Here is a 12912-nt window from a genome sequence, read left to right as displayed (position 1 = left end):
GAGAAAACAAAGTGCTGGCACCATTGCCACGGGCATTGGTTTGCCGCTGTGCAAGGTACTGCAGTTTTGGTGAGCTCAGTGCAAAGAAGTTGGTTTAAATTTACAAAGTTGCTGAAAGGTAAAGTACAGGGAGAGGGAGCGACCACCTTAAGAGGACATAGGAAGAGTTGGGTTGGTTTAATGAGATGTAGGCAGGCAGACAAAGTGTCAGCCCTCTAAAGAAACACTCAGGAGAAACCGTCAAGGAAGAAGAATCATTATTTTCTTTCAGTGATAATATGGTTATAAAATGCATATAAATTGCACATTAACAAACTTAGGTTGGAAAGTTACAAGAAGAGTTCAATCTATCAAAAAAAAAAAAAAAAAAATTCTGGAATAACTTTCCAAACAAGATAGTGGCAACTGAAATTCCTAGGTGAAGTTGGGAGGTGTGGAGAATGACCGTACTGCTGAGAGTACAAGATTGTGAGATTGGTCTTTTAGTATCTGGTTCACTGATACCTTCGAGGCAGGGTGAGAGAATGCCCGGCTGCTGCTTGTTGGTCACATCTGTTTGCCCAGTATTTAAGTGAAATCAGATGCTTCCCTGATCTTCAGAAGCTCTGCTGATTGTCTGCAGGGGACCGGTAGGTTGTGTCACCTGCCTGAGGTGGGGGATGAGAGAGGTCAGGTTCATATTGCTGCCTGCTGCTGAAGCCTGACTGAAGAAGGTTTGCTGGTGCTCCTTGAAGTGTTGTGGGTCTGCTTCCATTGTCAGGGGAGTAGGAGCTACTGTCCTCTTCTGTGTGGGGTAGAGCTCACATTTCTAATGGGAATTTCACCTGTATGGGAGAGTCAGACCTGCAGGTACTTGCAGGGACCTGGGGCAGTCCCTGGTGTCTCTGTGGCACATCGTGACTCCTGGCCTTTATTATATTTAAGATTTTCTGAGGGCATGGGGGTGGTCTGGGCCAGTGGCAAACAAAATGTTCTTCTGGAACAACCATTGTGGTTATGCTTCCCCTTGAGGTCCCATCCATGTCTGAGCTCAGAAGTGCTCCACACAAATAAGATCCTCTGGGATTTGTTGAGTAAGCCTGAACCAGGTTGGATAGGGCTTTGAGCAGCCTGGTCTAGTGGGTGGCATCCCTGCCCATGGCAGGGGAGTTGGAACTGGATATATTGAGGGTGCCTTGCAGCCCAAGCTATGATTCTATGAAGTGTTACTGGGGCTATTAGCCTACTGTATGTGAATGCAAATATTTCTCCGGAAACTGACTGTATGCTGAGAAGGGCTTGGTGTTATGTCCAGACATGGCATTGTTAGGTTGTGCTCAATGCTGTTATAACTTAGTATGGACTTGCTAAATTGCCTCCAAGTGTCTTTGCTGATTGCCTTTGACTTTGGACAACTCCATTTAGCTCACTTGTACACACCATTATGTTTAATTTTAAGCTTAACCTTCTGAGTATGTGATTTAACTGAATTTTGCTGCCCTGCCACGATGTATTTCGGTAACAGGCCTTCGTTTCTACTGAACAGTGGTAAGTTTTCCTCTTCTTTGATCTCCATGCAAGCAACAGAGGTTGTATACATACAAAGGATCAATCCTAGAGAATTTGATGTTCTTTATGAGATAGCAACAACTTTCATTATACATGATGGGCCCTGAAAACCTAATGAACTTCCTGATGGACCTTAAAGGTTCTCTCCTCCCGGCCACCATTCCATTTGTGTGATCACCACGAGGTGACCGCTCCCAGGGGCCGTGGTTACAGGCACTCTGAATGCCGCTTCCTTCTCTAAGTCGTTGCTTGTCTTTGACATGAGCAAGGCCTTCCTCTAACTGTTTTTGACTGATGTTTCAGTTATATACACATTACAGGTGTGAGGTGCCAGTAAATGCTTCTTCATCTTCTTGCTAACTAGCGCTTGGAGAAACTTAACTCTTTATGCTGAGGTGAGAGAGAAGAAAATGAGAGAGAACAGTTACATGGAACCATTAGAGTAATACCTGATTTAAGCTATATCAAGTCTCCTGTTGCACAGAAAGCTCCATGGGACTTAGTACCTGTCAGTAACCATGTAATTGCTGTGTGGCACAAGAAGGAAAAACATTCTTAAACCTCAGTGGAAATAAGAAGGAAAATGGAATTAAGTTCATGTCAGTTCTATTGTATCTATCTCAATGTTATCTCTCTCTAGGGCTCTCAGACCCTGTGGTCTCAGTGTCTAATGCTTTCTTAAATTTTTGTTTTGTTTGTTTGTTAAGGTTCTGATATTGTGCAGTGGCTTATGAAGAACCTCAACATTGAGGATGCAGGTAAGGTGACCACAGCTGGGGAGAAACAGGTGCTCCATTTGTATTGTGTGTACCATTAGACAGTAAATACTATATTGCTGCAGTCTAAAATGCCAGGAGAAGAACATGGTTGATTTAAGCATTGGAGGGAAGGAGAAGGAAAAGAGTTAAGAGTCAACGTCTTAAGTCTAATGCCTTATACTGCAACACGCTGAAATGCCATTGCAGGAATTTTAGCCTGACTGTGAAACTGTTGCTACCTACAGAAGACTGATTGAATTTAGTTTTGTTCCTAGAAAAAAGTTGGTGGATGTGTATAGTTAAGCAGGCAAATGCAGCATCAGGTTTTCATGGCGTGAAGAAAGATAGCCACAACTGACATGACGTTGTGTCTGTGTCATTCTTGGCCAGGGCCATAGAATCTGGTAATGGTTTTTAATTTATTTAAAAGAGCAAATAGATAAATCAGCAGATAGATAAATGGATAATCAGCCATAAAGAGTGATCAGTGCATGGGCACAGTCCAAATAGTTCACTCTTCAGAGAAACCAAAATAATTTAGGCAAGTGAAGACCTATTGAGAGAAGGGAAGAAAAGATCTGCAGGTCCAGAAGTTTCTTTTCCTTTTCAGGAAAGAAAAAAATCCAGAATCTCACCTACCAGTTTTTAAGCTTCCTTACTGTCACCATGTAAAAGCAGAGATAGAGGTAGTGTTGAATCACCCAGCAGGGCATCCCTATACACGAATCCCTGCTCATGAGTCCTGTCAGGTCCCAAATCTGAATTTCAGCTGCAGACAACAGCTTTATTATCTATCTGGACATGCACGAGCAGGTGATTTTTCAACTCTGAGAAAGCTGATGCAGCTTTTGACAGCTGGCATTGCTTGAAAATCTGCGCAGATGTGCCTCTGCACTGGGGAAGGTTGCTTGGGCAGCACAATTACTGTTGTAACTCCCCTTTGCAACGTTTTTTCTAACAAATGGCAATGCTACAGTGTCAGGATGTGTCTTTATGAATAAATATTCTGCTAATGAGCTGGTGTTGCAGGTGCTTGTTGGATTTGGTAGAGGCAAGAGAGGTTTATTGATGGAACGGGCTTCTTGTCAGCTGTCAGCTGTGGTGGATAATGTGCTTTGGAATGAATTTCATACTCTAGAGCTGAACTGGTGTGTGAAATTCTGTAAATAAAAAACTAACGGGTTAAACATTTGAGCACTCCTTCATCTGTGTTGTAAGGCTGATTTCTGCACTCCTGCTTTGCATGGTTTGGTTGGAGGTGGTAGGAATGTGGTGTGGGTACAGAGAGGCATGTGGGCACCAGATTTCACATGAGTCATCTCCAGAGCTGCTATTGAAAGCAGAGTGCAGTGCATGTCTTGTTGACACATCCCTGCTGTTTTTTCTCTTTGACAGGGGAAGCAATACACTTGGGAAGTCTTATTGCTGCACAGGGTTATGTCTTTCCGATCTCAGACCATGTCCTTACCCTGAAAGATGACGGGACATTCTATCGTTTCCAGGTTGGTAAGCACCCTGACTCCCTTGTGGCCCCCTCTTCTGTCCCTGCAGTAATACTGCTGAAATCACCCACTCTTTATGCCTAAGCAGCCATTAGGTCTATGAAGCCAGGGATTGAGGCTGTCTTCATAGAGGCCCTAGGAAATTATGAAGTCCTTTCAAAAGGTTTTGCTTTAGAATCCCAAATCACTCTCATCTACCTCCTGACTTAGTTTTTTACATAAATGAATGGCTATGTCTTGTGACTATTTTTGATATCTGAATTCAAGGCTGTTTTACTCAGATTTGAACTAAACCAGGAAAAAGAAAATTACTTTCAAGCCCTAACTCTGATGCAGAATTAAGTAGCCATTCTCCTGTTCAAAATGGGCCAGGACAAACTTAGGAGCTGGATATTCAAGCTCTGGCACAGCAGAAAATTCACATTTTTATAATCTCTTGCTTACGGATTGGTATGGGAGAGGGCACGCTTAAGGCTTTGGCTCTTCTACAGAGGATGTGTAACCTTGGCAGTCACCTAAACTGGGACATCTCTATGCCTCAGTGTTTCTGTGCCTCCAGATGTGCTGAATTTTTAAAGCACCCTGTGCTTGAGTTCCATGCCCTGTCCAAAATCTGCCACTGTCAACTTGCTAGATAACTGAGTGCTTGTGCTGCAACAACTCCTTCTGAACTGATTGTGTAACTTTAGAAGAAGCAGTAAGTCCAAACTTGGAGTCCTACTGCCTAATCCTGCTGGCTGAATTTGTGTTTTTCTGTCAAATGATCCCAGCCAGCTCCCTTATCTTTCCTGTCACCTCTCTTCTGTTCACTCTCCTGTTCCTCCTTTGCATTTTTTTCCTCTTTTTTTAGCTTTTATTTGAAAAGCCAGTTCTGCTCTTTGCATCTGATGTTGCAGCTGCTCATGCTCGCTGCTAATGTGGTATTGTGTTATCATGTGTGACCAATGTCATGGTGAAAAAAGAAGCCCAGGAGATCACAGACCTCCTCTTATCTCACCCCACCTTCTGGTTGCAAGGCATCATTCAGACTCAGATTTTTCATTACAATTCCCTTTCTTTTCTGAAAGACACGACAGAAGCAGGGCTAATACTGGTTGCCCATTTAGCTGTATTTTTCTTTGTTTTAAAAGAGTGACACTCTAAGAACTTGTCCTGTGCAGTTTTCAGGAGCTACATTCCGATATAATTTAATTTCTTTTCCTTCTTTTAAGCCTGTGTAAACCACATCATCAAAGTGCCTGCTTGACTTTTCTTTCCCTTTTCGTACCATTTTTGCATATTCTTTGCCTATTACCATTTCCTGAAACATACCTCCTTAGCTGTTTTCTGCAAAAATAACCTGATAGAATCATGCTTCCTTTCCATTACTCTCTTCTTGCTTCTTTTTACCTCAACATCAGTCCCTCCTTTAACAGTAGCTCTTTAGCTTCTGAAATTCATAAGATATATGTCAGTGAGGAGCATTGAACCCTGTATTGTTTGAATCCCCCATGTTTTCTCGCTATACTTCGGTGCAAGGAATAGTCTGTGTATAAATGTCCTATGCCCATCTATAGCATTACATCAGTAAAGCAATGTGTAATCAGTAAAGGATCAGTGTTCTGTAATTTCTGTGATCACCAGCACATTCTTTTTCATTCATGTTAAAACTGAAATACGGTCACATATAGTAATAGCTTGTAATTAATTGTAGCAACTGCAATATGCAGACCTGGATAGAAAACAAAAGCACAAAGTTTAACAGGACTTCTGCTTTCAGAATGACTCTATGCAGCTGAGTTTTGACCTCTGCCATCTGTTACAATTAAAAAGGAAATTGTTTTGTAGTCTGCCAACCACACTGGTAGCTGCTCCAGAAAAGCAAGGGGTATGTAGCATATAGATAAGACCATGAGGTTTCTCATGCTCTTAAAAAAAAAAAAAATTCAGGTTGCCTGTGAATTCCTGGGGAAAGAGGACGTTCTGGGGATAAAGAATTAAGAGGTCCACATTCAGATGAGCTGGCAACAGTGTCTGAAATTTCATCAGGATGCTGGACATCCTCCTTGAGAGGTGCTTGCATTACAGCATCTCTATTTACCTGCAGTGAGGAATATTAAAGGTCATACCTTCCTGGAAAAGCATCCTCACTTTTACTGAGATCTGTAGCAGTGTTTTCTCTGAGGGCAGAGACTGGCTGGTAGATTTTGTGATTCTTCTTTTTGTACTTGTAATTTTTTTTGCATCTGAATTGGTTTTCATCTCTTAAATTACAAAACTCTGTATGTTTTTTCCTAGGCACCATACTTTTGGCCTTCAAACTGTTGGGAACCAGAAAACACAGATTATGGTGAGAGTATAATTATTTTACTATAGAAAGTTAGTTTGTGATCCAAAAAATTGTCCTTAAAATAATTACTGTTGGACATCTACACCCTTCATGTAGAGTGCACCCTTCATGTGCAGAGTTTCTTGTCAGATGGCAGCATCAGGGGCAGATATGTGCCCATCTCAAATGCAGGAATTTGAAATCCTGGGGCATCTCAAGCCCCTGGAGCTGTAGCTATTGAGCTCAGTGGGGCCAGGGTTTTGCCTTCTGCTACCTTCATTCTCCCAATAGCCCCATTCATTTCAGTAGGATTTGTGGCAAGCAGAATACTGGTTCTTGGGAATCTTAAACAATACCAGTATTTCTTTTGTGGGAGAACATCCTCTGATCTGTTGCTGAATCTCTTATGTTGATCAATAAAACTTACTTCATCTGGGCACTCATCTGACTGATCAATAAACCATTACGTAACTAACAGCAACCCACAGTTAAATGTTCTCTGATACATGACATCAGACTTATTTTCCCATTTTTTTAAGATTACCAGATGATAGGGTAAAAGAGAAGACTGAGCATGGTTTATGAGCTAATAAAGTGCAACGTGGTGTTTTAAACATGTGAGTGCCTGCAGACAGGGATAATACATAAAGAAGATATGTCAGTGTTGTTATCTTTAGCTGTCTGCATGCAATATTGCTGTCTCTTCCAGAACTGCACTTCTTTCACAGTTAAATGATAAAATTAATTGTTGCATCCTGGTGTGGCTTTGGAAGAGGAAGCGTATCCATGTGTGCAGTCATAAAATGGGGGCTTCTGGAAGTCCTTTTATCTCATAAGATTGGTTTAGAACTCTTCTCTGAATAATCAGTTTGGGTTTTTTTCCTTCTTGTGCAATAATTACTCATCATTATGGATTCTGGAAGTTATTTGCTGGGGTAAAGAAGTAGCCTGCAGTGGTGTGTGTCATGATAGTTCATTTGCAGTCCTCATCTGCAGAGGAGCTAGCACAGACTTACATGTTTATCCCAGTGAGGGAACTGCTTAGGAGAAAACATGATGCTGTTTTGTATATGCAAAAAAATTCCATATTTTACAGTCACCCTAAATCACTGTGTGAACTGTGCCTAATATGTATTCTGTAAATACCAGAATAATAATATGAAAATGGAGATTCTGTTCTTTTTCCTGCAGTATGAGATAAATAATTGGTTTTTGCAGTCAGATTATTGTGCTGCAGAGGCATTGAGTGGAGCAGTACACCCCAAAATAAAGCCCTCCATGAGCTGACCCATAGCTGGACAAGCTTCAACTGCATTAGCTCTGAGCCCTGTAGTGGCAGATTTTCATCTGTCCCAGAAACCTCTAACATATGCTTATAATCAGACTTTGCATAGCAGAGGCCTGTACAGATGGAGTCTTCCCAGGAATTAATCCCAAACCAGCAGTAGACCCAAATAAAACTGAAATCCCAGCAGCACTTCATACTTTTTTTTATTTGCATGTGTCCACTTACAGGAGAGGAACTAACTTGCTAATGGCAGGTCACTGCCTTGCGTGAAAAAACGCTGTGAGACAACTGACTCACTTCATTTGGTGTCGTAAGTGCCTTACAGAGGAAACTGCCCTTGAGATGTGTAAATATAAATGAACTGGTCTGCTCTGGTTACAATGCATAAAACTGGCTCACTATATGAATGTTAAAATTACAGAAACAGCGTAGAATAGAATTTCATGAGTAGCACTGGGCCTCTATTATGTTCAGACCTGACTATGTACCCAGAGTGTGCTGTGGACCTTGTGTTTCAGCCTGTAATGAAAATGGGATGACCTAGCAGATCCAGGTGGGGCTTTCCCAGGAGTTAGCCTGGGACTGGTTTGGTGGTGTGCACTGGGCTCATCTTGAATCTCAGAATCCCAAACCACATCAGTTTCAGCAGTCTGTGCCTATAGCGAAATGTGACAGGGCTTCTCTTAATCATTTGAAGTATGTAAGAATAAGTAGATGGAGCTTATTAAAAAATGCTCAGATCATACCTTTAAGATCTGGCCCTTATTTCTGTTTTCGCATCAATATCCTGATTTATTTTTATTTTTTCTTAGCAGAAAAGAAATGCAGGGATGGTGACTTCAGCATGCATATTCCCAACCTGCTTAGGGGAACAGGTTGCTAATGCTATATCCAGAAGCAATTGTGCCTTTTTTGGACTTCTTGTTAGGTCCTGGCATCTGCTCTCAGCACTTTTAAATGAGATGTCCCAGATGTTTAGGGCCTCTGAGATGAGCTGTAAGCAATGTCAGCTGGGTGTTCAGCCCTCTCATTCCTTGATTCATGTTGGTTTCCGATGAAAACGAGCTGTCTACTTTTTTTCCTTCTTTTTTTTTTTTTTTTTTTTAGAATCTAGTACTAATAATCTGTCTGTAATTGTTTTCCATTCTGTTTCTCCCTTTAGCCATCTATCTTTGCAAACGGACCATGCAGAACAAAGCTAGGCTGGAGCTGGCGGATTATGAAGCCGTAGGTACACTGCTGCTAGAGTTTAAAGCTGGGGGGTGCAGGGATAGCTTTGCTTGCTAACTGAATGCTGCCATTTTGTGCACTGGGGACAGCCTTTACCATATCTTTTTCTTAGTTGGCAGAACTGTGTGAAGGTTGATGTGGAGACAACATCAGGACCGTGATTGATGAATGTCCCTGGCTTTGCAGTGTCCCACGTTAATGCACCTGCTGTATAATGAGCCCTTCATGGGGCGAATTACACAGAAGTTCAGCTTGGTGTCCTGTTTTCAGATAGGAAATCCTGGTTTATATAGCAGATTTCAGCACAGGGAAATGATGGATTTTCAGGTGTGCCATTGGGCAATTAAATTGTTGATGAGACATCTAGTTACAAAAGTTCTCAGATATTAGACTTGGAATGTTTTCAATATGCCATATGAAAAATATCACTGAACTTTATTCAGAGCGTGTTTTCTGATATGGAATTACTGTGAATAAAAATATCCTAAACTTTAGTGTCAGACATCAGGGTGGAGAGGAGTGGGAAGATGGAGGCAGGAAGGGCAGGGCTGTGTATTTCTTTGAATACCAGCAGTGTAGCACTCTGAGCAGCGAAGCTTTTCTGTCATACTGACTTTCTTCTGTTTACTTGTTCAACAGTGTAATAGCAGAATTTTATGCATGGAGTTTTTAGTTGGAGGGTTTGTTTACAAAGTTGGTTCTAGTGGATTTCTGTGGTCATGTTTGTTACAATGAAAACATTTATATTGCATATAATCACATATATTTTAGAGTGGGATTTTTTCTTCCAAGACTGGAGTTTTTCCTTCTTCCTTACCTTCCCCATTTTGGAACATCTGTGCACGTGGAGAAATATGTTCATGCTATTCTGTCCTTTCAGTGCAGAGCATGCAAAAATTGCCTCTTATCTAGTCTACCCGGGAAGTGCATTCAGACTTCCCAAGAGTTCTAATCTCAAGCAGGCACAAAGGAAGGAATATAATAATCTGCATGCACGTACATGTCCTTTTGCTGAGTTTTCTCTTCTGCATATTGTTGATTTCATGATTAAAACCATTAAAATTGCTCACATCCAACCAATTAACTGTAAGTACTCCAAAGATCTATCATAAAGCAACAAAAGGCTGTTCAGCAGTGCACATACTCCCACACACATGCAGTGAGGCTAAAGTACTTTTGCACATTGTTGCCTACTGAGAGTAGCAATGCTCCAGTGATGGTAAATAATTAGATCTTGGCAGTCTCTCATTTTTCTTGTGAATATTGCATTGCACAATTAGAAGTTACTTCTGCATTCAAACTTTGTTCTCTTAATTAGAGACATTCAGATAAGAATGGCACCAAGTCCTCCTAAGCATTATGGGAGCTGAAGCAGATCCAATAAGGGATGTAAGCTCAGCACAAGTGAGAGAAACAGGCTTGCAGGAGTGAGAAGGAGCCCTTCTCACAGTTTTGGAGATGGAGCTGGAGAATGCTTCTCCATAGGTATCAGCAGTGACCTAGAGCTTTAAAAGAGGCTCTCTACAAAGCATGTCAGGGGACATCTCATTTTTAGGCTCTGCTTGCAGCATTCACAGACAATCCCCCAGCCCCCATTTATACTGAGTAGAGCAGGAGTCTTGATGATGTGATTAAGCTTGTATAGTTGCATTCAGGTTTTTCTATAATTGGTCAAACATAAGCACAATTCAAATATAGCTTCAGTTGGTGATATTTGATTGGCCTTAGCATATGTACTCCAGAGGGCACATGTGAACGTAATTTAAAACAAAATAAAAATAATGAAAAAAAAATTTCTTTTACAGATAATTACAAGTTGTTCTTCCTTGTAGCCACATTTAAGGAAATCATCACAGTTCAGTACAGCTGTAAATCATTTGTTTAACTGTTTTCCTCCATGTGTACAGACTGAAACCGTTACGTGGACTTGGTGGTAGCAGGGCCAAGCTTTATGTTATCTTGTGTTATACAAGAGTTTAAAGTAAATAATAGTAAGATTTCTTCTTGCATTGAAATGCATGTGCCTCAAGTAAGTTTCTTGAAATAAAGGTGATAAGTATAAAAAAACAGTAAAACTACAAGTGTTTGTTTTCAGTGTAAATTTGAAAGAGTTAAACCAGCTGTAATGGAGAAGAGCATCCTGTTGTCTCACAGGTCTCCATTCCTGGGGAGGGAGTGGATATGTAACTTAGGGGTGCCATTTAAGCCTGAAATTCTGGCCATGTTCTGAGTTTAACCTTGAGCTGTGATGAAGCCATATCCCCATCCAAATCCTCTCTGTAACGGGTCTGGACCAGAGCTCTTACTTCAGATGTAGAGCAAAACTGCATCTGGAGCCATTCTTTGCAGTAACTGTGTTCATTGTTCAGGAAAACAAGCTATTTCCTTTTGTGAATCATCCTGGCAATCCCCAGCCTTCAGAACTGTGCAGCTGCATAATGCTCCCAGCAGTGACCACGACTGAGCAAAGCAGGGGACGCTCTGGCTTTGCACCTTCACAAAAGCCTGAAGAGAAGAGAACAGTGCAGAGAGGAAGGGAAAGTGAGGATGAGAGGGAAATGTGCAGCTGGCAGCCATCTGCTATCAGAAATGAAAGTCATCAGCTTCACAAAGCTTCTCAGTGTTATCTTTTGGGAACAAGTCCATAATTTTTTTCATAGTAGAGCTCAAGCTGTCTTCATCACACTCCATTACTTATCTCTGACAGGGCCCTTTGGGTTGCAGCCCAAAAAGATGTGTAACAGCCTTGCTTTGCCTGCAGTATAGTTCACCTGAAACCAACACTGACTTCCATGTCTTTAGTTTCTCAGCTTAAAAAAAAAAAAAAGAATAAAATAAATACCCACCATGCTAAATGTGATCTCAAGCATTTGTTGTAATTACAGAAATTAGTTGTTCTTACTATTTTAATCTTTCAACAGGAAAACTTAGCAAGACTTCAGAGAGCGTTTGCAAGAAAGTGGGAATTCATCTTCATGCAAGCAGAGGCCCAAGTGAAGTGAGTAATCCTGGAGCACTGAATTGCACCAGTATTTAGAGCTGTGAAGGGAAGGGGATTCTGTACAGATAAAACTTTTTTGTCAAAATCTTACTGTGACTAAGCTCAGAAGGTGTTGGTGAATTTTAATCACTGGCAGACTAGAAACGGGAGAGAGCCAATTTTGAAGGTGTGTGCCAGAAACTGAAAGATGGGTTTAATTATCTATACATGGAAATGTGGGTCAGGAGCTCCTAAGCCTGTATTTGCCATGGGACTCTGGGTAATTCACAAGCCCATTGTGCTTCTACATTTGTGTAGTATTTTTGTTTTGTATGAATGGAAAGAACAGAATTTTGTCATCTGTGTTATTCTATGCTTGCAGAGTATTTCTGAGTCTAAAAATAGTGTCACTTCAGTGTCATTATAAGGGTGGTATTTACAGCAGGTATTTCTTCTCATCTTCTCTTATGAGAGCGGTATGAAGCCTCATAATGTTTTGAGTGTGTTTTCATTGCTGCTGGTAAATGGGTATGGTCCAGGGTCTGTGTACTGTTGTCTACAAAGTAATACCTAGAACTCTGAGGGTCCATTTTGTGCATGTCATTGTCACCTATAAAATGGAAGGGTTGCTGAAGGTGACACGTGAGGACACCAGTACTGAAACTGTTCCACTGGAAGGAATTTGCTCTTTCAACATTAGATGCTAAAAAGTTAAGGAATATAATTTCTTGAAGGTGTGGCTTGAGGTATATGTCTCTATCGTTGATTAACCCGTTGGAATTTTGATGAATTCTTTGCTTAGCAACATTGAAATTATATACAATTTAAATATATGGTAATTATCTTTTAAATTACAAGGTAATTAAGGGATTTTTTTTCCAACCGGAATAGCAGTGCTCCGTTTGGAAGAGAAAATTAGAACTTAGGATAGCAATTGTACTTTCAGTTACTTAAAGGCTATTGCCAAGATTAAAAAAAAAGTGTAAGTCAAAACAGAAGTCTGCGTTCTGTCTAAAACATATAATTATTATCTAAGAAAGAAATGTAAATATCAGACTCATTGTGGTCATTGTTGGTTATTCATCTTTTCTCCATTCTGTTTTCTTTGAACCCTAAGCATGCATAAGCACTATCAACTTTTTTTGCTGGCTGGTTTTAGCTTCTTAGTTCACAGTTCACGTGATGGTTCAGTCTTCAGGTTTCCAGAAAGGCAGGGACGGAATTCACATTGTAATTCACAGTAACTAAAAGTTTAAGTTAACTAAAAGGGGGGGTGGGGGCCAGTGGGGGGGGTGATA

The 12912-nt window shown here is 40.9% G+C and overlaps 1 protein-coding gene across 7 annotated transcripts in view; it reads left to right on the top strand.

The window, feature by feature from the left end:
* RGS6 (regulator of G-protein signaling 6) overlaps positions 1–12912 on the top strand; it is a 279108-nt gene that overhangs the window by 199738 nt on the left and 66458 nt on the right. For all 7 annotated transcript variants that reach the window (XR_001864479.1, XR_001864478.1, XM_017742089.1 and 4 more), the window contains exons 4-8: positions 2256–2306; positions 3702–3808; positions 6086–6137; positions 8567–8631; positions 11556–11632. Coding sequence is in view for 5 of the 7 variants with exons in the window: in XM_017742089.1 (XP_017597578.1) it covers positions 2256–2306; positions 3702–3808; positions 6086–6137; positions 8567–8631; positions 11556–11632 (352 nt within the window). In the remaining 2 variants the exon portion in view is untranslated. The remainder of the gene's footprint in view (positions 1–2255; positions 2307–3701; positions 3809–6085; positions 6138–8566; positions 8632–11555; positions 11633–12912) is intronic.

The sequence above is a fragment of the Corvus brachyrhynchos genome, unplaced genomic scaffold (assembly GCF_000691975.1).
Source record: "Corvus brachyrhynchos isolate BGI_N302 unplaced genomic scaffold, ASM69197v1 scaffold115, whole genome shotgun sequence".
NCBI classification, from domain to species: domain Eukaryota; kingdom Metazoa; phylum Chordata; class Aves; order Passeriformes; family Corvidae; genus Corvus; species Corvus brachyrhynchos.
The sequence above is the reverse complement of the archived record's forward strand: the minus strand, read 5'-3'. Positions and strand labels throughout refer to the sequence as shown.